This window comes from Strigops habroptila, chromosome Z (genome assembly GCF_004027225.2).
Source record: "Strigops habroptila isolate Jane chromosome Z, bStrHab1.2.pri, whole genome shotgun sequence".
Classification (NCBI taxonomy): Eukaryota; Metazoa; Chordata; class Aves; order Psittaciformes; family Psittacidae; genus Strigops; species Strigops habroptila.
Window position 1 is genome coordinate 66,933,678 of NC_044302.2, and position 27,319 is coordinate 66,960,996.

General features: G+C 38.1%; 1 protein-coding gene across 1 annotated transcript in view; it reads right to left on the minus strand.

Moving 5' to 3' along the window:
* ADAMTSL1 (ADAMTS like 1) overlaps nt 1-27,319 on the minus strand; it is a 312,286-nt gene that overhangs the window by 140,026 nt on the left and 144,941 nt on the right. Inside the window, exons 3-5 of the mRNA XM_030470560.1 lie at nt 23,930-24,057; nt 11,465-11,510; nt 408-644 (exon numbers count right to left, since the gene is read on the minus strand). Coding sequence (XP_030326420.1) covers nt 408-644; nt 11,465-11,510; nt 23,930-24,057 — 411 coding nt within the window. The remainder of the gene's footprint in view (nt 1-407; nt 645-11,464; nt 11,511-23,929; nt 24,058-27,319) is intronic.

Sequence of the window (27,319 nt, forward strand, 5' to 3'; positions counted from 1 at the left end):
ATAGAGAGCAATAATCCTCAAAGATAATGTAATTTCATAGACTTATAAAACTTTGGTATATCCAAACTAAAAGCTAACCCATTATTTTCTTATGGTGCATTCAAATGCTGCTGCTTTCTGTTGCTGCAGCTAACTATACAAAACCTCATAATACATTCCTCAAAAAAAAAAAAAAAAAAAAACCCAAACAAACAAAGAAACAAGGAAACAGCATAAAATGAGAAAATAACCTTTGAATTTGTACACCTCTTCCAAACAAGGTAGAAGTCAACTGAAGAGAATGAAAACAGATAATTAAAATGAAGATGCTAAAATGATACATGTATGGAGGAGGAGCGTAAGCGCATGAGAGATCTGAGGGGAGGAATCAGAAAGAAAGGCTTATAGGGTAGGGCTTTTCTCCTTACTTGGCACAAGCCACTGATGCACATGTCCAGTGATTCAGTGTAGCATCGGGTCCCATCCAGAACCTTTGGTGCCAGCTCCACAACAAGAGCTGCTCCTCTGGCCTGGCACTTCAGCGAGCATGGGTTGTCGGGGTCATTAGAGACAGGAAGCCATTCATAAAACTGTCCCTGGTACTTGACGTCATTGTGAGCAGAGCACTGCTGGGCACGAAAATCACCTGCTTCTGGTGGACAGTCCTGAGGAAAAGAAAGAGGAAAAGATCAGCAGGTCTGTTTGTGGCAGCCAGTCGCAGTATCATGCAGCTGGCTGGGCTCCACAGCTGCCAGATGTGGAGAGATTTTCTGTTTGGACAAAGAAGAGTGATTGAAATAGCTACAGATACACATAATTCAACTGGGTAATTATACCTTTCTTTCTTCTTTCCACAAAACTACTGAAAGAACAGAAAGACCATGTGTAAATATGCTTGGGACATAAGAAATACACTGTACGTGTCTTAACCACTGTCCTGAACTGCTTTTGCTGAATCTCTTTCCACTTGTGCACATATGTGGAGAAGTGTGTGTGCACAGCCAGTTTTTCCCAGACAAATTATCCTCTGTGTTTGAAGAGAAAGAAAAAAGAATTACAGTATTTAATTGTTTGTTTATTTGAGCTCTCCTCACTAGCTTTTTTTTTTTTTTTTTTTGTTTCATCACTTGGTAGGGTAACAAGAACAAGAACCAGAAAAATGTGATACATATTTGCATTTCTTTGACCTAAGTTTTCATAACTTGAATAACTAGCAACTTACTATTATTTTACTGGGAAGACCTCTAAAAAGTCCCTTTGTTAATCCTTCAGGAGGTTTGCGAGGCCTATAAAACCCTACTCTGAACCCAGTACACCTGATATAAAAAACAAAGACCACTCATACTGCATAAAGTCTTTTGTTGATGAGAATGTGAGGCTTTTCTTGTACAGATACACTTTCTTGCCATCATTTTGCACTGAAAACCATGAGTGAAGTTCTCAAGAGCACAAGAAGAGCTTCAAAATCATACGGCTTCAGGCAAAATAAACATGAGTTCTTTTTATCTCCTTTCCAGTTTTTGATCCTTGAAGAACAATATTTCAAGTTTTCTTGTGCAAGCAATCACAAAGACTAGAGATTAATTGGTTTTTTTAAAAAGTATCCAGAATTTCTTACATAATTACAGGAATAGAGAAGGTAAGCTTTAAAAAAAACATTAAAAATAATGAGAACTGTGACAAAAAAGTAAATGTTGGCAATATGGCTACCTCAGACTATTAAAGTCCCTTAGTCCTCCACCTTCCTGCTGGAAGGAAATCTGCTCAGTGATACTGGGTCAAATATGAGGTGAAATCCATACCTGTCATGAACTTTGCTTGAGGACTGTAACTTTATTTTTAGAGAATCATAAATGTCTATCATAGACTTGATAGGGAAAGATTTTTATGTACAACCACATAACTAGACAATATCCTTAAAAGATGCCTGTATTCAAGTATCATTAGTGACAACTTTATTCACAGACTTCTTATACTCCAAGCTAGGAAAGTCTTGCTGCTACCGAGACAAAATATCTCTTCTGAGATTTAAATAATCACCTCTATTTTTCAGAATTTTTTCTACACCTTCATTCATTAACACTTTTCTGCTTGTTTTTAATAGGGCAGACTATTACAGCGTTCAATACAAATGGCACGGGGGCTGCATGACACTTTATGATATTAAAGGATCATCGTTTAGCATTAAGGTCTAAAATAAAACCCGTCTTAAAAATCGAGCTTTCAAAATCTCCTTCGGACACAAATTGTCAGAATCTTGGCTATGAATTTTTCATCTGTATACCTTTGGCTCAAACCCAGGATAACCAATCTAGGTTCTCATTCACTGTGTAGTGGCAATGTGGTCTTAAGCCTACTTTGCATTGTACCATCAGAGCAAATTTTCAGTTAATTTGCTTTGTATTTGAATGTGATGCAGCCCAAAATCAAAAGGTCAAGCTCCGGCCAGAAGTTCTGCTGTCTAACTACCAGGTAATAGTGTTCCTGCTACAAAAGGCTAAGTGGATTAAGGCATACAAGGGGGAAAAAAAAAAAATTTGGGCTAAACCCTGCTGTAGAAAAATATGTATCAAAGAGCAATAATCCAGAGCTCATTCATCCTTCTTGAAAGTGGAGGTTGAAAGGACAAGCTCATAACAGGAATTTTAGTGCTGGAGGACTTACACAACAGACAGTTTTTCTGTTCATATGTTATGGAAGATTAAAAAAAATAAAGAAAAAAAAGATGCTGGAAGTATTTCAGTTTGATTTTAAAATCTCTAGAAAAACTTTGAGGCAATCAGGTCCTTTTTCTTATCTGGGCAACCTTTTGACATGAGACAAACTATGGACAGCAGCACCAAGTGAATAGAGCAGAAAAATATGTGGGAAATTCGTTATTCCTCCAGAGCTGTGAAATTAGAGGAAAAGTGGTCTTTATGTTCTGCTTTCAAACAGAATGAAGAAGACAGTTATATCTTGACCCAAGATCCGTTCTAGCTCTATTTTCAAATAGAGAAGACACAGGAAAAGAGGAACATTGTGGCCTCATTTCCTGCCACAAAATCTTTGGTGCATGCTCTTCTCTGATTTTTTCTGTCCACAAATGAACACAGTCAGGTCTATTGGCTTGGCTTAGACTTGTCGTGGAGATACAGGCCAATTCTCTTGTTTGGTTCAAGTTTGGCTCTACCTTCAAAACTTCCTGGCTTGCAATAGCTTTATTTTTACAAAGACAGAAAGACCCAGTAAAGCACACAACCTAAAGAGTTCATAATCCTACTTTGTACAGTATTCCATACTACGTTTGTTGTATTGGATTCTATTTTTAAATCAAAGAAAGAAAAAAATGTACCGTCAACATAACAAGCTTTCAGGACATGGCAGGTGACCAGGACTGATGTTAAATAATTCCAGTCTTTGATATCATGATCAAAATATAACAATGGATTTAAACAGTAGAGCTTGTGTTTAAAAAAGTTTTAATGTGAAACTTGAAGCCATTCAAAGAATACATTCAAGGAGTCAGAAATGCAGACATGCATACTTATCTTGGCACACAGATATGAAAAAGGGTCACGGCCTGGCCCACCACTTTTCTCCTGATGAAATCCCAAATCCTAAATCTATCTGAAGGCCTTAAAGATCCCTTTCCCTAAAAGAAGGAACTTTCCTTTCAACTAAGAAGGCACATGTACCTGCATCTATATCCATAACACCTGCATAATCTCTGTAATATATATATATTTTTATACCAATGGACAATATTAAAAAAAATACCCATCATCCGAATATTACCCATTATTAGACACAGGTCACTGAGACTGAAAAAGTAGAAACTGTATAGAACTTGGCTCTACTTATTAATTTCTTTCCATGGTTTTTTTTTCTTCTTTTTAAACTCACAATTTATTGCTTGTATTATATATCAGTGGAGATCAGAACCTCTTTGTGCAATTATATAATGAAAGACAGATATAGGCTTACAACCTATAAATGAGTATTCTAGTTGCTGAAATAGCAGATAAGGCAAAGCCAGTGTTTTGTTGCATATTTGTTCAAGCAGTAAATTGCTATTTTCTTCTAAATACTCTGCACACCTTTATATAAGAGCTTTGCTGTTTTGAGGCAGTATTCCTGTGCCTTTTTTCTGCAGTGCTGGCTCATGGACAGGAGAAAGTCAGAAAAATGATAGTCAGAAAAAAAGTCAGAAAAAAAGAAAAAAAGAAAGAAAAAAACAAAAAAGAAAAAACCCAGCCTGCTTTCAGTATATGCATGGGTCTTGGTGGAAGGGGATGCTTCACAACTGCCAGATAGCACTGTTTCATTGACGTGAGTGAAGTTACATTCTACTCCACCTAAGGGTCTGATCCTGGAAGCTATTTAACAGTATGTAGTTTGTCTATGTGCACAGCAGACTGATAGAAAAGTGTATGCCCACACTTTGGGATAGCCAGAAGTTATGGGCCAAGTCAGTATAGCGGTGTAGCATATCTTTGCATGGGTTCTGTAGTTCTGCACGGTATTTTGCTAACCACATCTGCATGGCCTGTGTTTGGCCTGGAGCATGTGGCAGCACTGGTATTTGGCCACAAAAGCACTACAGTTCTGCTCCAGGCTACTCCAGCTTTGGTGCTATATTCAAATCTTACCGGTTTTGTTTTCTTTTTGAAATTATCTATGGGCCCCTGCAGACATGAGGAACCACTGCCACTGCACTCCTTGAAGAATCAGAAAGAACTAATAATCTTGAAATTCTTGTCTAAGTCCATTTATCTTCAAGCTTCTTATTCATTAAGACTTTTTAGGGAAGAAAATTTCCAGTGAATAGGAAACAACTGTTCCTCTAACTCTCTGAGTCCTAGACAGCTGTTACATGACCTTTAGCTTGTGAAGGCTCATGAGATATTCCTGAAAGACTGAAGCTGTGATGGATACCTATAATTTCCATTCATCCTATCAGGTCAAGATTTGCTCCTCTGCAATGAAGATACATATCATTTTAAAGATGATCAGAAACTCCTTTGATGTATGAAACCTATTTTAAAATAAACACAGGAGTTTCATCTTCACCTCTTAAGCACCTAATGCTGGCCATATTGCCATGGCTTTATTTGCTTCTTCACATTTAGTTGTTTTTTTTTTTAACTTGACCTCCTATTTGACCCTATGGTAATTCATAAGGTCCATGGAGTTTTGCCATGTTTGAATCCCATTCAAAACAATTTCTATTAATCAACAAACCAGTGGAAAAGATAAGATGAATCCCAGATGTCCTTTGATGGTGATAGGTAGATCAGATTTCATGGGACAAAAGAGGGTCAGGCTTTTTAAAGTTTACTTAGTGGGTGAAATGTGGAAGATCATATCTAAGCCGCTATAGATGGAAACAGTCGAGGAACCTTAAAACAGTTTACAATATATGTGCTTGTATATTTGCAGAGGCCAAGAATGATTTACTATACCTGGAGCTTTTCCTCTGTACAAAAAATGACTAACAACTGGACTACTCTGTGCAGCATCTGACAGAACAGCTTATTGAATCAGTTCCATGAAGTACGCACAGCATTTCAGCTGAACAGATTTCCCTACTGCGAAAAAAAGCCTGAGGTCCTCAAGTAGAGGCTTGACCAAGACTAAATAAGAACTTTAGATAAAAATACAGACTTAAGAGATATAGGGTTTTAATGGAAACTTCAGTTGGCCTTGAAGCGTTGTTGAGAGCCCTGCTTGAATTAAGTTTCTTGCAGCCAGATTTTTCACTAGTCTATTCCTGTGAACTTCTAAATAGGTTAGGATCATGCTTAGCTGCTTAGATCCAGAGGGGCTCATACTATAGCTTTCTCTGACAACCCCAAGACACTGTAATATTTGACAGAGAGAAGTATGAGAGAAATAATATGAACAAAGTAAATGGGGGAATATCAGCAGATGCTTCCACTCTGTATTAAATAAACATGGAGTGGAGATGAGGGCTGAAACAGTCAGTGAAGTATAAATCTAAACCTCCATGAATAGTTGTCATTAGAAATGTTTATAGAATAAAATTTTGACAAAAAAGCACCTTTTTTTTCCTCTTTAAAGTATATACTAATTTTGGGGGGCAAATAATTCAATATGTAGCTCTTCATGCCATTTTAAATTTTTGTTTGTTCATACCTTTTAAATATTAAGTGAAATGTTGACAACAGATACAATAACTTTTTTTGGCTTGAAAAACTTCCGGATATTTCATTCAAAAACTAATGCAAATACATAATATTAGATTACACTTTCCTAAAACCACCATGGGTGCCACACTGGCAGACCGAAAACAGATATTAAAATAATTAAAAATTATTATTATCAGAAATATTGAATTTAAATCTGTGAATCATCCACAGTCCTGAAGAGTCCAGAGCAGACTCCTGAAATGCCACTGTGATGGAAGTGATACAGATTGTTTGATCTACAAAGATTCCTTATGCATTTACATAAAACAGTAACAGTGGTTTTTGGGGTATTTTTTTGTTCTGTTTTCAGGTCTGGTCGCCGAAAAGGTAACAAATCCAGAAGCCACGGCTGCTACTATCAGCAATATACTAAAAGTATTTGTTTCTGAGTACAAAGAAATAATTCCTAGATGACACACTGAAGTTTTAAAATGCACCCATTCAGAAATGAGATTGTAGTTATTAAAGTTATTAAAATTCAGCATTTTGATAAACAGTCTGTAGTCACAATAAATGATCTGAGTTTGGAAGAACTGTCACTTAAAAAATAACCTGACATTAAGTAAATCTGGTGTCAGTAAGGAGATAATGTGTAGTGTTTATACTATTTTTTAATTCTTTTTATTATTTTTTTTATTTTACTTCAAAATGCAAACTGAAAGGTTTGAGGTTTGATTGCAAAAGACTTCGCTTGGCATTTCTAGCCACCAGAGAGTAGAAAATTAAATCCTGCTATTCATTTTTGTAGCTCTGAAAAAATTCTACCTGATGATAATGCTTTTCATACACACAAGACAATGCTTCTGGAGATTTTCACACTTCTAAAAAGTTTAAGTTTGACACTTTCCAACAAGCTAGCCTTTAGTGCATGGAAAGAAGATAGCGTCATTTTGTCAAAAGTAAGATGGGCAGTATCAGGGCTGGTGTGTATAAAATGAAGCATGAGCTGATAAAAAACAGGGATGGAAGTAGCTTGTCCGAATGTAAGCCAAAAAATGGGGGATGTCATCACAGCTGGTATTTCAGCCAAGTGAAGAAAGTGAGGTATATACAAAAAAGAGCTGCAGGTGGTGTTTATGAGTTTTGGTGGTCTGATTAATGTGATCTAGCATCTACAGATTTTATCTTAGGCTTAAGGGAACTGCTATAAACCTTGTTGAAAGAGCTAGTAATGTTGTGCAGCCTCCAGCATTGTCTGTTTTCATGTCAAAGAGCAAAATCTCATAAGCAGCTTTATATGTAGTGTTCATCATCATGTTGGCAGATATAAGCAAGTAAATATGAAAAACAAAGTACTTTGGGAATGAAGTGCCAGTCTCATGCACTTCTTGGTTTGTTTTCTTTTTTGTTTTGTTTTGGTTTGGGTTTTTTTTTTTTTTTTTTTTTTCCCCTGGTCTGATTCAGAAAGCAGTGTAATAAAAGGAAAAATATCAAGGAAAATTAAAACATTTTCAATCACAAAAAGAGTCTTCATAATTGAGGAGAATGAAGAGAGAAGGCATGAAGGCAGTACACATTCCAGCAAATATTCTTCAGAGAGAATTTCCTGTGAATGTGGGAAGAGAAAGAAAAAAACCAGCAGGAGGACTGAAAAAGAGAAAGGGCAGATGAGGTGGCAAGATATCCTGGTACAAAACCTGGCGAAGACCTGGCGACTAAGAATGTGCATAAAAGAAGGAACATAGGGCATGCTAGCTTGAAAGAAAAAAAAAAAAGTAGAAAAATCCTATTTGCAGTTTGGAAATATCTTTGTTTCTTTTGAATAATGTTTAGCACAACAACCCAGCTAGATACAAAACCATGTTTTCATTGCATTCAGAGTAATTTTCTAACGAAAAACAAATTACTCCCTCTCTCTCCCCTCCATGATTATATTCTAAAATGGCTGGAAATATACTTGGAGTCAATATGAAAACTAAGAAGAAAAAAAGCAGATGCAATTCAACCCTAAATCATCTTCAGATTCCCTCATTCCTTCTTTTACTATTTACACATGTGGCTTCATACCCAAAATCTTTCCAGTTTCTGATCAACACCAGGCAATGCAAGTGGTGAACATACTGGACTGGATTTGTTCTTTTAAGGGCTGCTCAGAAGCTTTATAGACAGCAGTATCAATCTCTCTTACAGTCTGTACTATGCAAAATGGTTCAGAATCCCCAGAATAACATAGGTCACTGAAGAAACACACATGCCACTCTCTCCCCTTGCCTCTATTTTTCTTTATCTCATTCCTCTCCTCCCTTCTACCCTGTAATTTAATTTCAGGATGAATTAAAACCAGCTGTAGCAAAATCTTGCAAATGATAGTGTCTATGAAAATGTGTTGATTGCCAGATTCCAAGAAGTATTCTTCCTATTCTCCAATTTCACCTTTGAAATAAAGAGTTTGCTTTTAGCACATGTGACTACCCGTACTTTCTTTAAGAGGACAGTCATATAAATAAAAACATGTCAGTTTAAAGAAAGACAGTTTGCAGAAAATAAAAAGACTGATTATTTTATGAACAATAATGTCCTCAAGTCATGCACAAACTAATGGCAATGAAAGCTTGTATTTAAGGACTTGCTGATTTCCATAAGAATCAAGAAGTAATTTTCCACAATGCATGACAGCTATCTTAATTTACAGGGGTAAAATGATGGTAAAATGGGGGGATTTGCTCTCATTTTCCTTTAATGCAACAGACAGTCATCTAACAGATGAAAACAAAGGTCTCATTGAGCCTGGAAGTTTTGTCCTGCTGATTTTCAGAGTCCTTGTGGATGAAATCTTAAAAGGCAAAGTCTGAGTTAACAAAAACGCAATATTATATGCCTTTTTCAGTGCAGAATTCTAAAACAAGCCATGGGGTTAATGAATTGTTTCCAAGCTCCAATTTGCGTGTATGCATCCTTGGATTCTGGAGACAAAGACAGACTTCATTAAAGAGAAAGCATATGATTTTGTTTTACTATTCTGAAAGAGACAAACAGTACTTCGGTGGTATAGCTACACCACTCAGTAACAGAATGGATTTCAGCAGAGATGCACATCTGGGATTCCCAAATTGCCTTAGGTTTCCACTGGTGCTGCACAAGGTATTTCAAAGTGGTACCTAGCCCCAGAAACATGGGCTGAGGATCACCACGGCTGTGGCAGGATCCTACTGCAAATTCTGATATAGACCATGGTGGCAGTGCCCTTCCACTGACTGATGTTTTGAGTACTGGTGCACATTATCTCAGATTAGTAAAGATTATAAGTGAAAGGGCATAACATCTCAATCAGAGACTCAAATTATTTTGAAAATAGAAAATACTGTCCCCTGAAATCAAATGTCTATGAAATGAATAGAGTCGAGTACGTTCTTTATGATACAAAACCATATTTGGAGGACCTGGTCAAAGTATGATGCAGTCATAAGCTTAAGAATAGTTTGATTTACTGTTAGTTTTGCAAGTTTACCAAGAGGAAAGAATTAAAACTCATTTAATAATTTTATTAAGAATTAATTATTTTATTAAGGAAAAGCACAATGTAGCACAATCCACCCTCTCTGAAAAATGGGTTAAAATCTTCAATGCTGTCCTGTGTCTTCATAAATCAGTGGCAAAACTATAATTGATTTCAGAATAGCAAAGCACTTTTAAATTTTCAGTTTTGATGATTTGGTATGAAGCAATTAAATGAGTTCTACAGCTGCATGCCTCACTGCTACATTGGAAAGTCTGGAGCCAGTATTGCCAAATACAAGGTATGTAAAGGAATTGCCTAACAAAACTATGCAAGGTTTTATTTTGAATGAAAACTGTTCAGGTACACATTTCCAAAATGGAACCTGAGCTAAAAAACAACAATTAAAAAACTATTCCTTATCTCGGAAAGTTAAGCTCAGTGATTACAAAATAATGGTTGTAACACAAGCAAAACTTTGTCCTATCACCAGGGTGATCCAGGAACAGCTACTGGCAGCAGAGAAGGATGCTAGTTTGTCTCACTGCTTTTAGCATACACAAGGTCAGGTCAGAATGGGAAGGGGACCGTCTCTACACGTATACTTTCGCAAACCCAAACAGAACTGATGGGTCTAACTGTAGCCTAATTTAGTCCAATTAGCCTTTGAGAGTTTGGTTTTTTTGGTTGGTTTGGTTGGGTTTTTTAGGGTTTTTTTTGTGTGTGTGTGTTTTACACCACTCGATTTGACTGGCACAAATCAATATTCACATTCCCTCCACAATTGTAGTGTAGCCTCAGTGCCTCAGAGATGGAAATTAGACTGTTAATCAGCCAGCAGACCTATTTATTGATTTCTCTACCTGTTGTCAGCTAGTGAAGCAGATGTCTAGATTGATAGGAAGCCAAAGGATACACCCATAAGAAATTTCAGAGGAAGAAGTGTGAGAAATCTTGCTTCATGGGAGACTACAGCTCAGACAGAAGCAGTTTCTTTCATTAAGAACTGTGGTCTGCTGAAGAAAATATAAGGTAAATAAGAGGGAATGTATTCAGTTTTTTAACTTAAACTTTTAAACTTTTTTAGACAAAGCATCTATTGAAAGGCTTCTTAATATGCCCCTATCAGGCATGAGAAAGCTTGGCCCAGTACACGTTTGATTTCATTTTCCATCTTTACTGGTAAAACTGACATTTCTCCATGTAATTTGAGAGCTTTTACTATTCTTGGCACCCAACAAAACTTTCCATATGAAAATCTTTATTTCCATTTTCACCAGTGAAAACACACTTTCACTTTCGTGAGCACAGAAGTTAAAGTTTCTTATTTTATTGTATTGAAAATGATATTCACCATATATAAACCCAACAGAGAGAGAGCCTTTGGAAAGGCCAAAATGCTGGTGCAGGCTATCTAAAATTGCTTTGCTAAGACTTGCAACAAAATTACAATGCTGGGAGGGCACAGGTGAACAGAAACATATACTTACTAATTTGTCTTCAGTCCTTTAACAGCTTAATCCTCCAGCCTGACAGACTGCCCAATATGAACCAACTGGTTACCAAAGCAATACTGGGAACATGAGTGGTCTTGATTCTGCCAGGGAAGTTGTAAAGAGCAACTCTGAAGTTTCACTCTATTTGGAAAGGCTGTGACTGCAATTCCTTCCAAACAGTTTTAGCATCATGCTATGCCATAATCTCTCCATCTTTTCAAGAAACTGACAAAAGGTCTTGTGGCATGAAGGCAATTTAGATAGCTACGATATTCTCACTATCACGCTACCAAATTATTTTATTAATATGGACATGACTGTTTGTGATTATTTGTATCATACCAAAGCTATACTTCACTTACCACATTGCTGCATGTCCTGTACCGGATGTTTCGCCCTTCACAGGTCCTGTGTCCAAAAATCAAAAACAAACCATTAATAGGTTAATATAAAAAGCAAACACATAATATTTATTGTGTCAGCATCTTTCCTACAAGGATCTCTAATCCCTCACCACCATTTTCCCCAAAGTAAAGGGCTCTCTATCTCTAGACAGGTATTGAGATAGGAATTCTGCAATTCCTCAGTTTCCTACCTTTGCTTTAAAAATGAGTTTCTAGAAGGTGGCATCAGTTTATAAATGAGGTTGGAGAAAAGAACTTTGATGGAAATCAACATCTGAACCACACTACTAATGCCCCATGCCTCCCAGCTATCCACAACGATTTCACAAAGGTACAGCTCTGCATCTAGGCAGGCACACACCTTAGCAATGACAGAGCCTGAGCAGCCAGGCTTTGCCTGCTGGGGAACAACCTGTGAGGTGAGGAAGGAAACCTGGCTGCAGTGATGCTAAATGAAAGGATAGTAGGACCAACTTTTTTCCGATTTGATATGAGGGAAGAAGGAGAGCATAAAACTTCTCTCCAATCCACCAGCCCCATGAACTCCCAGATCCCTACTGCACAGCAACATCAAAAGAGAAGCTGAGCCCAGCTGAGGTCAAGGAGAGCACTGCTCTGACTTGTGTTCTCCATGGCTCTCCTCCTTTTCCCCCACAGCAAACCCATACCAGCCCTGACGTTGACAGGACTCCCAGAAGAAAGGTCAACACCCAGCTATCTTTTTAGCACCCAGCAGTGTGTATTCTGAGTATTTGACCTTAGGTGAAGTTTCATGTGGTTTATGAGTTTAAGCAGCATACTGTGTGGAGGTCCTCAGTATAATTCAGAATGCAGGGTTTTGATTTTAAAGATTATACTTCAAAAGAACAGAACTCCTTACATTCTTAATTTCTTAATTTCACAACTTCCCCCTCTCCCCCTCCCCTTTTTTTTTTCCTTTTTTTTCTTTTTTTGGCTAGGATTTAACAAGCACACATTCTTTGAGGACTAAATGCCTATCAAGACTGAATTTTTGAATCCAAACCATTTTGAACTATCCAAGAGAAAGAAAGACATTGGCATGCATTTGTGTCATTTTTTTTTCCTTCTCTTCCTTTTTTAACAGATTTTTTTTTCCCATACTGAGTTAACTCTAAAATAAACTGAACAGTCCTTTAAATCTTTGAAGTCATCCTTCCTCCTGCCTTTATCCACAAGACCTAATTGTGAAATTTGTCCAGTAGTAATTTACACCTATGTGAGTTCAAAAATCTGGGCAAAACACAGTATTGCAAACGTATCATGGTGATGTAAATGATCATAAGAGAAGATAAATGAGAAAATAAACCCTATCAGTTTTCCAGAAGATTTGTAAGCAGAAAGATAACATACTTTGTTATGTAATATCTGTCAAATTAAGGATGCTACTAAAAGCATAATAGACATACCACTAATTCAATGCTTTTGTAATGTTATAATTCAAGTAAATTTTGATCATTGCAAGCATGCACTGAAGTGAAAAGTGTGAACAGAATATCTAGGAAACAAAACAGTTTTAGCAACACAATAATAATTATATTCAGAATAGGCTCTGAAGTTAAAAAACCCTAAAAAATCCCCAAGAACCACCCCCCTCCTCCCCATCCCAGTCATTTCTAAGCAATATAGACAAGCTGGTACAGATACTGTGGTGCAGACCAAACCTGTTTGCACTCTATTACATTCAATAGAGCTGCTTTTGATTTACACGGATAGGTAGCAGAGAAAAAAAGTATATTATGCAGCATTCAGGCAGTCCTAGTGCAGACCTTGTACACCACACTGAACAACTTATTGGGCAATCTTGACACATGCTCCATCTGTCTCTCACAGACGCCATACAACCCATCAGACGTCTCTGCTTCACACAGACCTGCTGTTACCACAATTTCAATTACTGTAATTTATTAATCTCAGAACCATTGAACTGCCAGGGAAATTTAAACTTCCTTTATATCAGCTGCCTCACATTTTCTTCTTTTCTCAGTTTCTTCATACTGCCTGTTTTGAAATGAAAAATAACACTTGTTTTTCACTTATTCTTTGCATTAGGGAAAAGAATAGGTACTTCAATTAGAAAAATGCCACAGAACTATCCAGTCTTTAATTCCAATTTCCCTCCTTTAGCTATTACCCAGGGTTGTTCAGAAAAAAATGTGCAGTTCTGGATGCAGCTAGTGCTGTGATGACTCATGAACACTAGGAACCACTCTCACAAAACTCCACTTGTCCCCCCTCCAAGACCAAACTTTGGGGTTTTGTTGTTTAAGATCATTAGTTTCCCAGTTATCAACCATCAGCCAAAAGCAGGCAAACTTCTTTCAGCCTGAACTGACATATTTTCGCAATAGATTTGCAGAGTAGTGTTTGTGTTTGTGTTTCAGAACTATGCTGCTTCAGGACAGTATGCCAGATTCTCTTCAGCTCAAGTATTTATTTTGGATTCAAAATCATAGGATTGGGGGGGGGGGAGAGGGGGAAGCTTCTTTTCAAGGACATGTATTTTGATTTCTAAAAATAAATTCTGTTTCTGACCCTGTCTGTGCTTAAAATATGTAAGCTGAAACCACCTAGTGAACTTAATCCTGCTCGAGTAAAATACACAGCATCTTGCATGACACAATGCCAGGCTAGGTTTTCTCCTAAGGCAAGTCGCATATCTCAGTGGATGTTTTGCAGAATGCAACAGCACAGAGCATTTCATGGGCAAGGAAGCACCACAGCAGATTAGTGAGACTGTGTTATGAGATACAGTCACTACACATCCCTTCTGCAGGGTATAAATGAGAATTCGTATCAACAAAGAGAACACAGCCAGTTAGAAAAGTCAGAAGTCACACAAAATGGCAAATTCATCTTGGAAAGCACACAAAGAGTGGGAGCAGTAAGAGGTACTTCTAGTCTTCTCTGTTATCTATACACTGCAGGGGATTTTGCAGAGGAAAAAAGTAGCTGAAATTTTGGCTTGACAAGTAATTATTATCATGTGAATATGAAAGAAAAGCAAGCTATTGGGAATAATGTTTCATTCTTCAAATGTAGTCACATTTTTCCCACTAAAGGTTCCTAAAGAGGTTAACAACTTTTAATATATTAAAATATTCACTTCTCTTTAATGTAAACAACCCAAACCCCTGGTATTTATTTCTCCAGGCTCCGATTTGCAGAGGGACTTAGTTCAAGTTTCCCCCCTCAAAGGTCTAAAATAGATGTGTATTTGTGCTCAGCTAGAGTTAGAAGCCTTGCAATAATCCATGTCAGAAAGAATAGTAACCCCATGCCAAAGTTGCCTTTATCTGTAATTACCAAAGACGATGAAAGGAATATGCAGAGGAGGACCTCATCAGCTCCTGCCACTCGAAGCAGTCATCAAAGTTTGAAATGCTTATCTTAAAAAATAAGTCCCCACATAAGCAAGCACCTATGGGCGAGGTGGGTTATTTTTGTGGATGTGAATTTTGATGCAACTGCTCACTACAGGGGCTTGAAAGTTGATGTAATGTTGGACAATCTTCACCTCCTTTATTTTCACAGCCCTCGAGAGCCGTTTTCTGGGATAGATACTGGTTTCTGCACTATACCTGTGAGAAAAGTATGCTGTGGGTCTTTCTCCTCCCATGAGATATTAGGCAGGATGAGCCAGCCCTCCCCTTTCCGGGTGCCAGCAGGCATGAGGCTGTGTTACATACACAGTAACACCATCTTGCATTTGTCTTCCCTCAACCTCTCTCCCAAATATTGCACAGTGTTACTATCCCCTTCTAGTCTCAATACAATTTCTGGTTTAGTACTGCTCTGAGGAAAAAAAAAAAAAGAAGTCTTTTATTCTTTCAGTACATCCTTCCTCCTATAATGCAAATGTGAGGGAAGGCCACGGACACCAGATTGTTATGAAAAAGGAAGACGTATCAGGATTGCATTGACTTTATGAGTTTAGGTTTTCAAACTGTCTGTTTGGGTCTGCCCAACTTCATGTCTACATCATTCAATTGGCAATGATTTGAAAAGATTTATAAAAATGGTGTTGCATCAGTAGTGGGGTTGCTCATGGCTCAATTTTATGGTCAGTGCTCTTTAATGTTTTTATAAATCCTCTGGATGCAGGAATCAATTGTACATTGAGTAAATTTGACAATGATATTAAATTAGGAGGAGCTGTGGACTCCCTCGAGGGTAGAGGGGCCTTACAGAGAGATCTGGACAGACTAGAGGTGGGCAATCACCAACCATACGAAATTTAACAAAAGCAAGTGCTGGATTCTCTGCCTGGGATAGGGTAATCCTGGTTATATGTACAAACTGGGGGATGAGAAGCTGGAGATGAGCCCTGTGGAAAGAGATCTGGGGGTTTGGGTTGAAGGCAAGTTGAATATGAGTCAACAGCATGCCCTGGCAGCTGAAAAGGCCAGCCGTGTCCTGGGGAGCATCCAGCACAGCATTGCTAGCTGGTCGAGGGAGGTGACCGTTCCACTCTGCTGCTCTGGTGCAGCCCCACCTTGAGTACTGGGTTGTGGGCGCCCCAGTATAAGGACAACAAACGGTTAGAGTCTGTCCAGAGTTTGACCAAGATGGTGAAAGGTCTCAAGTGCAAGACTTATGAGGAGTGGCTGAGGTTCAGCTTGGAGAAGGCTGAGGGGTCACCTCATGGCAGTCTACAGCTGCCACAAGGGGTGCAGTGGAGAGTGAGGTGTTGATCTCTCTCTGGTGACCAGCAATAGGACATGAGGAAATGGAATGAAGCTGCATCAGGGGAAGTTCATATTGGACATTAGGGAAGGGTTCATCACTGAGAGAGTGGTTGGTCACTGGAATAGGCTCCCCAGGGAAGTGGTTGTGACACCAAGCCTGTTAGAGTTCAAGGACAATATTCTTAGTCATATGGTTTAGTTTTAAGTAGTCCTCCTTTTAACAGAGTTGGACTTGATGATCCTTATGGGTTCTTTCCAATTCGAGGTATTCTGTGATTCTAATTCTATGATACGGTCTGGGAAAAAAGAAGGCATATGGAGATCTTACTGCAGCTTTTTGATAGATAAAGGGAGCTTACAGGAAAGATGCAGAAAGACTTTATACCGAGGCCTGCACTAACAGGAGAAGAGGCAATGATTTTAAATGGAAAGAGGATGGATAAGCAACATAAGGACATAAGGAAGAATTTTTTTACAATGCAGGTGGTGAGGCACTGGAACAAGTTGCCCAGAGAAGTTGTGGATGTTCCATCCCTGGCAGTATTCGAGGTCAGGTTGGATGGGGCTTTGGGCAACCTGATCTTGTGAAAGATGTCCCTGCCCATGGCAGGGGGAGGTTGGACTAGATGATTTTCAAAGGTCCTTTCCAACTCGAACTGTTCAATGATTCTATGATAAAATAAATATTGAGCATCATTTATGGGAATGAGTATGAAGCTAACAAAAAGCCGTCATACTGGACTTTACTCTTTGAAACTCTGCTGTGTATCTAGAGTAAATTCATTGGAACCAAAAGAATGGAATATGGTTATAGATATATGGAGTATGACTATACTGAATGCTGGTGAGGGACTCTTCATTGGGGACTGTAGCGATAGGACAAGGGGTAATGGGTTCAAACTTGAACAGGAGAAGTTTAGGTTAAATATAAGGAAGAAGTTCTTTACTGTGAGTGTGGTGAGGCGCAGGAATGGGTTGCCCAAGGAAGTTGCGAATGCTCCATCCCTTTCAGTGTTCAAGGCCAGGTTGGATGGAATCTTGGGTGACATGGTTTAGCGCAAGGTTTCCCTGCTCATGGCAAGAGGGCTGGAACTAGATGATCTTAAGGTCCTTTCCAACCCTAACTATTCTATGATTCTATGATTCTATACATTATATTAAAGAGATGGTGTTAGAAAAAAGAAAAAAGGAAAAAATGCCTTTGTTTAGTATGTAGCCTGAACCAAAACCTGAGTGACTGTTTAGGAATTTGAAGGACAAATAAATAGTGTTTCTTAAAGATGAATTCCCTTTCTTGGCGATATAATTACAGTACAGCTACTTGTTTATGGCTACCTGATTATTGTCGAAATTGTGTTGAATCTCTTCTAAGATTTTGTTTATACCGTAGGCTATGCCACAAGAAATAACCAAAGCGACCTAAAGGTAGCTCACCCAGCTACTGAGATGCTAAGTTGGCTATTTATAGCAGTTGAGACAAACTAGGAGAGGGCCCAGGGAAAGCTAATATATCTATTGGTCTCACAGAGATAAGCCTTTCCTTCTAAAGGCCTGATTAGGCTCATGTCACAGTTTCATTTTAAATTCTGAAAGCTTGATGAGGGGAACAGTTCAGATTTGAGAATTTCGTTGGGAACGTTATGCAAAAAATTATCTGCAGCTCCAATAGTGCTCCAACTCACAAAGCACTTACTCTTGGTAGCTTGTGCTACCCTTGGAATTTAAGATTGGCATTATATTTATTCAAAAGTAAGGCAGATATAGGACTTTCGCTGTACAAATTGCTGAACAGAATAGAGCTTATTATAATTTTTTGCTTTCAAATTCTTCTTTGCATTACTCAGAGCCACTGAATGTTATTTTCTAAGTAACAGCTTAGAAACAGCTTAGGCATTAAATGACTCTCCCTAAACTCTCAGTAAAACATGACTGGCTAGTCCAATGAAAATAACAAAATTAAATTAGAGAAAAATAACAAATGAGAAAAATTTGTCAGAATGCTTTCAGACTACTGTTTAGTTTCATGCATTTAGTCTCTCAAGTTTGTCACTGCAGTATTTGTTTCCCTAAGATATTTTGAAAAGTGGTTTTAGATTTAGATTTGCACATTTAACACATGTTGCAGATATACAGAAAGCAACTACAGTTGCAAATGTTTTTCAGTTGCTCACTAGCCAGGAAAGGCAGAAAAAAGGCAAGAATTAAAGAAGCGCCTTTCAGAAAACAATGGCAAGAGGTCTCTTTATGGTCTAAGTGGAAAGAAAATACGCTACTAAATCTCATCCGTCCTGCTGTACCAGAAAGATAGCATCTAGAACATATTGCAGGACCAAAAGTACTGACACCCCACATCTGAACATGCCTGAGCTCAGATTTGGATCCAAGTTTTGCAGCTGGTCTTAAAAAAAAAACCAAAACAACATACTGAAGAGGAACCCAAGTTCCCCATGTTTTGAGAAAGTTTGAACTCGGGTCTGAATCACATGTGTTAGCCCAGCTCTACTGAAATGCCTATGCTTTCTTATGTAGAATCTATTGCTTGGGGCTTTAGAGAATCACATCTTATCTTCTTTCTTACATGTAGCAAGGCTTTCGAGAACTCTACATCATGCAAAGGCCTGGCTGATTTAATTCTTTTTCATTTAATTTCCAGAACATATTTACTGAAAGAATTATGTCCATAGCTCATAGAATTATCTCCATAGCTCAACAGCTATAGAGATCATATCCATACCTCATCTGTAGGTACAATGCTGACTACTATTCATTCTAACACAGAGTGTTTTGAGTGAAACATCCCTGTGGCAACTCTAGCAATGGATTACATGGGAAAACAATACTAGAAAAGCATTTTATATATTTTTAGCTACTTCACTGAGGCACAAAAGCCTGAAATTAGGAGGGTCAGCAAAACGTGGCTAACTGCTTCTCCAAAGACCACCAGCAATCACTCTACAGATCACAGCACTGGTCTAGACTGTGTGAAATTTCCACAGCATAAAATTGACCTAAATTAAGCTAATTTAGCTAGTTTATTAAACCTGACCTCCAAGGGTATGTCTTGGTGGCTATTTTACTGATCGACCAAGTCAAACTGCAATAAAACTGAGAGTCATTCATGCAGGTCTACTGTTTTCATCCTGCACAATGTAATCACAGCGGGGTGAAAAACCCAGGTAGTGAATCATTTACTTCAGCTAATTTAGCAAGCAGAGCTGGTAGAAAGTATATTTCATACTGGTGCATTAACTTGCTTGCATTAACAAAAAGCAGCCATGAGCTGAAGGAAAGAAGGGAGGCATTTGAACAGTGGAGGAAAAAAAAATATTCCAGCAAGTAACAGAGCCAATACCAAGCATCTAAAAAAATCTGGCATTGTATCATTGTGACTCTCCCACGCATGTTCCCTCTTTTTCGCTTTCTTGGTGTTTTTCTATTGTTGTTGTTGTGGTGTCTTTTTTTTTGGGGGGGTTGGGGGTTGTTGTTGTTTGTTGTTGTTTTTTGGGGGTTTTGTGTGTGTGGTTTTGGTTTTGGTTGTTGTTGTTATTGTTGGGGGTTTTTTATTAATGTTGACTTTCTTCTGCTACTAAACATACATCCCTCATCTAATGGTGGAAAACCTCCACTCTATTCAGCAGTTCGTACATGGTTTCCCAGTGGTAAGAGTGATGATCTCAAACGTTTACCCCTTTACCCAGATTAAGTATCCACGAGACTTCATAACCAGCTTAGCACTGTTCTATAAACTCACACAAACTGTTCCCTGATTCATGTTTCAGTTGGGAAGACCAGCAACAGGTAGGGTTTCTAAGCAGATTGAAATAAAGCCTACTTACCTGTTACCTGCTAAAATAATTTTCAAAACTCTAGGATATCCTGCTCTTCTGCTACCTACAACCTTACTTTACTAGAAAGTGATGAACAGTTTGGAAGAAGATAGGAAAAAACCCACAATTATCTTCCTGCTTAAAAGCCTAGAAACAGTAAAACACCATCGATATTACTGCAGTACTTGTCAACATGCAGAGCACAATTCCAGCACACACAGAATATTTTTAGGACCAGGATGGGTGAACTGAGCATCAGAGAATTTATAATTTCTTTTACGATTTGAAAATGTATTCTGATACAAGGAAATTAAATAAATGCACACGAATTTCACAATCAGCTATTTACTACTCTGAGTTTCCTTGAGCTAACATACACATTTATTAATACCTGGATTGAAGGTATATGAGTACTATCACATCCTCTATCACATCCACTATGATAAAACTCCAGCTGTACTATGCATTAGACAGACTACAACAAATACTAGCCAGACTGCAAAGAAGAAGGCAAAAACCATACTGCAGTGTCTCTCCACATGCTCTGTGTATTTCCAGCATCCCTCTAGCCAAAGTATCCAATAGGTAATAAAACTCAGCTCTTTTTTGAAGCACAACAGTTGCTAGTTTGACCCTCAAGAAAAACAAGAGTGGTCTGCGGTTCTCCTCTCTACAGGTTTTGAGCAGCAGAATAGCAGCGCTGCATGACAGTTCATGGTGGAGAGGAGACAGGTGAGGAGTTACTCTTTCCTGAGCCTTGTATAAAAAAAACCCCAAACCCTCAACCTCTCCCTCCCACTGCAAAAAAAAAACAAAACAAAACAAAACAAAAAAGAAGAAAGAACAACCGCACACACACCAAACCCTCCCCCCACCCCCACCCCAAAAAAAAAAAAAAAAAAAGGAAAGAAAAAAACCCCTGAAACTGAAGGGCAAAACTCTGGAATGATAGAAATAAATACTTCTTCATGCGATATATGATTAGCTTTGGAGATTAATTGCCAAATGAGTTGAGGCAAACAACTGTAACATCAAAAGAGGGTCTGTCTTTTTGAGTAAATAACAAGAATATCTGAAGTTATAAAGAGCTAATGCCAACAAAGAGCATGAAAAGTCTCATGCTTTGAGATTTAGCCCTGTCTTTAACTACTAATTAGCAAAATTTTATTTTCCTGGGGCTTACTCTGCCACCATAGTGACCCTGTGCTTCTTGCTGTCAGCACAGGATACCAGGATGCATGGTTGACTTGGGCTGACAACTTCTGTTGTCATATTTATTTATATTTAATATTTATATTTATATATATCACTGTCATGCTAAATGTCCTTAGCATGATCAGGATGAGTTGTTCTAATGAAACATACTGTTAAACAGCCCCTACCGTTACATGTTTGCCATCTAAAATACTAGAAAATAGAATTTCTCACTAACACTTTCCATTCTTTCATCACAGCTGCACAGGCCTAACACAAAACATGTTCCCAAAACAAACAACACAAGCACTAACATAACTTTGGCAACAAAAGCTGGAAAGAAAACTGGTTTCCTTTATTCGCTGCATATACTAATGGTGTTTAGGAATGGACAATTAGTGTTTGCATTTCTTCAAAGCAGATGCACTGGGGTCTCTCTTTTCATGCAGTGTTCTGAAAGTCACCTCATACAGAACTAAAAGATGTAAGACATTATGAACATTCTTCCCATGTTGAGAAATGTTTAGGATTAATTTGTTCCAAAACATCTAAATGTGTTGCCAGTTTTCATTTGCCAGAAGCATCTAGTATCTTCCTTCATGCTGACATTAAATTTTACACAGCAAATACAAGAGATAAACTGTACCAATCAAGAAATTGTCCCAGAGAGGTGGACATTTTGTTCTAATCTTGCCAGGTTTGAAATACTCATGTGTATTTACAAACTTTCAAAGTCTGGATGAATTTCTTTCCCTGCTCCATCTGTGCCTTTTTCTTAGTGACTCAAAATGTTTGCCTAGTACATAAATTAATCATTTAAAACCTTTATTTAATTAGCAACTGCATGCAGACCAGGAAAAAGGAAAAACTATCACACGTTTGATACTCTGCTGATTCCAGGGCAAATTTTGCTGTTTATTATTTACTAGCTAGCAGAAGTTATGCACCTAATAAAACCCCTGCATCCTATCCTGGACATGGGGCTTCCATGTCTGAATGGGTCAAAATTTGCATTTGGTTTCTTAAGGCAGGAAGCGTTGCTCATGTACTGATGGGACAGTATTAAGGTATTGTATGAAAAATGAGTACTGTGTGATTTATGAGTTTATTCCCTGTTTCACAGGGTAGATTCAGGGACATCCTGAATAGAAGAAGATTCAAAAAGAAGCAGATGGGTAGACCCTGCCCAGAAAGAGTAGTTTATACTCACATACTACAGAGCACTATGACTACTACTACTACTAGTGTTGTGGGGCTCCAAGATTTTTCCCCTCTAGAAACAACTCTCAGTGAGGGAGCAGAGGTGTAGTCAGGAAGCTCTTGTATTATTCAGATTCCCCAGATCTCCTGATATGCCTGGATCCAAGTTTACATTAAAGGAACATACAGAAAGTCACTTATTTTCCCAACTCTTAGAAGGACTGGCAGTTCCTATTAATGAAATTCCTGATTTCAAAGTGTTTGCAGAACCACTATTTGCAACGGAACTAACAAGAGATGAGAATTTGTCCCCACATTTAAAACCCCAATTATTGTATTTTTTCTTCCATGGAATGGAATAGAAAAATACCTTTTTTCCACTGGTTTCAGTAGATGTCTTTGCCTATCTTTTCTCCTTCCAGCAGACTCTGCACACTATCAACTCAATAACTGCTGAACCTAGGACTCCAAACTATCCGCAGATAAAGCTAAAGAACACAATATTCTATTCTGTTCTTATGGTTGAATGCCTTGTGCTGTTTATTGTCCTCACTAAACAGCACCATGTTTTAAAATGTCAGATATAGGAAACAACTTGGAGTGTATTGTTTTATTAACAACAGTTTTATAAGCACATGAAAGAAAATACAAAAGAAACATGCAGGATGGAAAATTGCATTACAGTTTTTACACTGTAATATATAAGATTATCAGAGATGGCAGTAAGCCACAGAGATTGGGTCTGGACTTTTCCTTCCTATTCTTTATCAGAAATCTGTTAACATCACATATACCATGTTTACTGCAGGTAGACAGAAATAATATTTGCTGGAAATACTTTGCAGGCAAAACTTACATGTACTATAAAGTGGAAATGATGTCAAATGGCTTGTTCATGTTCTATTGCAAGCTAGTAACTGGGGAGAAATAAAATCTCAGATGGCTGTCTGGGTACCCAGAATTCACCTTTGTATTGGGCCATTCTGCTTCTGCCTATTGGGGAGGATTTACTGGTATGGAAGACCTCCTGCCTGAAATTTAACTAATAGGATATCCTCAGCAGAATTATCCTTCTTTCTTATATAGCTCAGGATGCCATGTTGGGTCTGTTCGATACTTTTATAGTTTCAGTGTAGTTTTAGTGGGGGACTAAACCAAGTGAATTAGCTGTAATCTGGTACAAGCATGAAAAGTCTTACTGCTCAAATAGTGAAAGTGTAGGGAGTCTCACTTTTCAGTAGCTGGCAGCCTTGTAAGCTGTCCAGGCAACTTCTGTATCTCCATAGGTTCTCACTAGATTTTAAAAGGGTGTTGCCTTATCAAACATGTTGGCTGCTTGCCTGAATAAATAAGGAACCATGCCACCATAACTTTTTGACACTGAGTTAGAAATTTCAACGTAGTTCAAGACCTCGACTGATTAATTCTTATGGGCTGACACATATGAGTAAGTTGAATTCTCCCATCAGTAATGTAAAAAGCATTCACCCACTTACTTGCTGCTCAGGCAGCGTCTCAGTGAATATGAAGCCCCTCCTCCACAAGTGCGTGAACATTCGCTCCACGAGCCCCAGGCATCCCACAGTGAGTCTCGGTCTTCCTCCGAGCGAGCTGTTCTGGAGCTCTGAGGAGAAGAAGAAGTTAAAAAATCAGGAAAATTCACTTAAAGGACAAAAAAATATTGTTGTTATTTTAACCTTTCTTTTTATCGGATATCATCTTGGTCATGGTAAGCACTGAATAAATCTGTTATTCTCTGACATTCCTACTGATTGGCAGCCAGTTCTTGTATGAATTTGCTTTCATCCTTTGAGAATCATGAAATCATTTGCTTTCATCATTTGAGAACTCTGGCTCAGTTTGAGACTGGTGATGACTATTACAAGAGAGCACTTCGGACAGTAGTGAGGCATGGGATTTTTCCTGATTAAAAGGAAGAGGTGGCATATTGTAAACATTAGAAATTGTGCTTTGAATTTTTGTTGCTGTGTTAGGAACTGTGAAAGGGCCTTCCAAGATGCTCTTGAGGAAAACCAGAATCACAACATGGTGAATCAACATGATACAAAGGCATTCAATATAGTGACTTTCATGCACTCACCATAAGGAACTGAAATTATCGTTATTTATTCTCTGTCCGAAGATCTGCTATAAAATTTTCTGGACAAAGATTTCCTAATTGTTTTATCACTACTATTTTCTAGGGATAAACCAGTGTATCTTCCTAAAAAAAAGTACTGAAGTTACCTGAAGAGCTGGAGTTCTCCAATGCGAGGCACAGACCCAGGCAGTGCTATTCTTAATGCCAGTGGTTGGGTGCACAGAACTTTATAAAGCAGCAGCACTGATGTACTTGGAAATGCTCAGCTCTTTTAGGATTAGCTCATAAATGTACAGCGGTACCTGCCTCAAATAATGCAGTCATGCATGTATCCAGCATTTCATTTTCATGCATGCAAATGCACATCAGAAACACAGATCTATAGGGACGCAAATTATTTAACCATTTAGATAGATATTGTCTCTTGAAGACAATATGGTTTTGCTGGAAGAAACTGAAAAACATACAGAAGCATAAAAATGTGCATGGAAAATGCCTGTGTCTGATGGAGGTGAGGCAGTGTTCTCCTTCACACTCGGCTTGTGCTGTGGGCCAGCACTTGGTAAATAGCATTTCTAACTGTATTTGGAATAAATGAGAAGACAAGACAACTATGTGAGGGAGACTTTCACGGTACACCTTCAACAGAGAAACATCAGCAGGCATTATTGCTAGCCCATGTTAAAGGAATCAACTTTAGCTTTCAATACTATTTGAGACACAGATACAGCTCAACTGAAATAATTTTCTCTTCAGTGAAGCTCTCTAAAAGTTTTGTCATTAAATCTGAAACCTGGTGAAATATGCCAGCCTTGAATACTGTTATTCACAGGCAAAACCAGAAAATGTTAGCAATGGTTTAAGGCTGTGAAGAGTTTCAATATTTATCTGTTTAAGAGAGATACTGAATTTGTCACACAAGATCCTGAACAGCCTGTGTCTGTAGAGCAAAGGACTAAGTCTGCTACATTAGGATAAGAAATGTGTATTAATTGGGATTTATCAAGGTAAAAGGTTAACTATTCAGCATACTTTAAGAAACCAGGATACATTATATATGATAATCATTAATAATGAGAATATGGAAACCATTTATTCATATAAAATTCTGCAAGGGGATTGCAGTTCACCTACTAGTGTCATTGACGATACTGAATAAACAGTCAGGCATAAGATTAGCTGAAGCGAAAGCCCCTGTCTTTTACTAGCTGTCTCTCTAGTCAGCTCAGTTAGAAGTCCAAAGTCTTGCACTGAACTCCACCCTCTTGAAAACAGAAAGCCTGTAATCTCAGTGTTATATACATTTGTACCCTCTGTCCCTAGCTTCATGTATCTGAAGGATTAAAACATTGCCAGTGCTGTTCCCTAGGTCACATGGGAGTCTTCCTGCCCTGAAGTAAGTCATTAGCTCATGGATCAGTACTTAGCTTACTTAAGTTGACAGGGTAATTGTATCGTTATAGTCCTTCCAAAAGTCTGATGCTACTCTAAGATAACACTGGTACAAGAAATAGTGGTAACTAAATGAAAGTTGATCGCGTTAAACCTGCTTAAGTCAGCTCAGACTGTGTGCTAAATTGGCAAATTTCTATGGAGATACCGTTTAAAGGAAAAAAGTAATTAAGATTTGCAGGACACCTGTCTAGCCATTTTGTCTTCTTTGCCTCTCTTCCTATGATTGCTTTTACCAAGGTACAGTACAAAACTGATCTTGAAAAATAAGTCAGTCTCTTTGGCAGAATAGGTTAAAAAAGAAAGGATTTTCCGCATGGCAAACACATCAAATATGGTTATTTCTTTTGAAAAGAAATGCTCAGTGAGTGACAAGGGTCGAGTGCGGGACCAGCAACATGCCAGACTGGCCACCCAGCCACATCTCCCCAGCATTGCACAATGGTCCCCTGCTGCATTCCTCATGCTGCTGCTCATGGACCCTTCAGTGGCACAAGGCTCCTTTTTTTAAACCAGAGTATTTTAAAAGGCAAATACACAAACGCCACTCAATTAGAGTTGAGTCAGTTTGGCCTTCTGACACAAAGAAGGTCAACTAGTTTGAACGACCTTTAGGATCTGGTCCAAAGCATGCTGAGGTTAAATGTGAACTCCATCAAATTAAAGGGGTTCAGGAGCAGAACATTAAAAGAGCACACAACACAATTTGTAAAGTTTTGTTTTGTTTTGTTTTGTTTTTTAATTAATCAAATAAATCCTGTGAATGAGAAGGAAACTAAATGAAGCATGCAGAAGGCAAGCTTTCTTCAAACAGCTCTCCTGAAGCACTTCATGCTGATTGTGCTGCCCTATCTTAGCACTTTTGCCAAGTGGAGGTTGCCAGATATGCTACATAAAATGATTATTCTATGGTGTGGCTAACCTCCATTTTCATTTTGCTTCATGGTACATAGTTTGCAGTAGCATTTTAAACACATGTAGTACTTCATTCTGCAGAACAGCTTTTGGAAAATAGTTTAGATGGGTAATTGAATCAGTTTTTTGTTGCTGTAACATTTAGTATGATGTAATTTTGTTTTATTTAAATTAATTTTATTTAAATTAATTTAGACTGTGAAAGATGACACTGGATTTGCCTAATGAGTGTATAACAATTATTTGACACTCTCAGTTTATCCTACCTTTATTTAAATGCAAAAGAATTTAACTTCAACACAATAATTGAAAGGGTAAAAGTAAAAATTAAAGTAACGTAAGTGAACGAATTCTGACTATGGCCAGATGTGATCCATCCTTCTAGGATACAATCTCATTAACACTAACGTGTCAGATA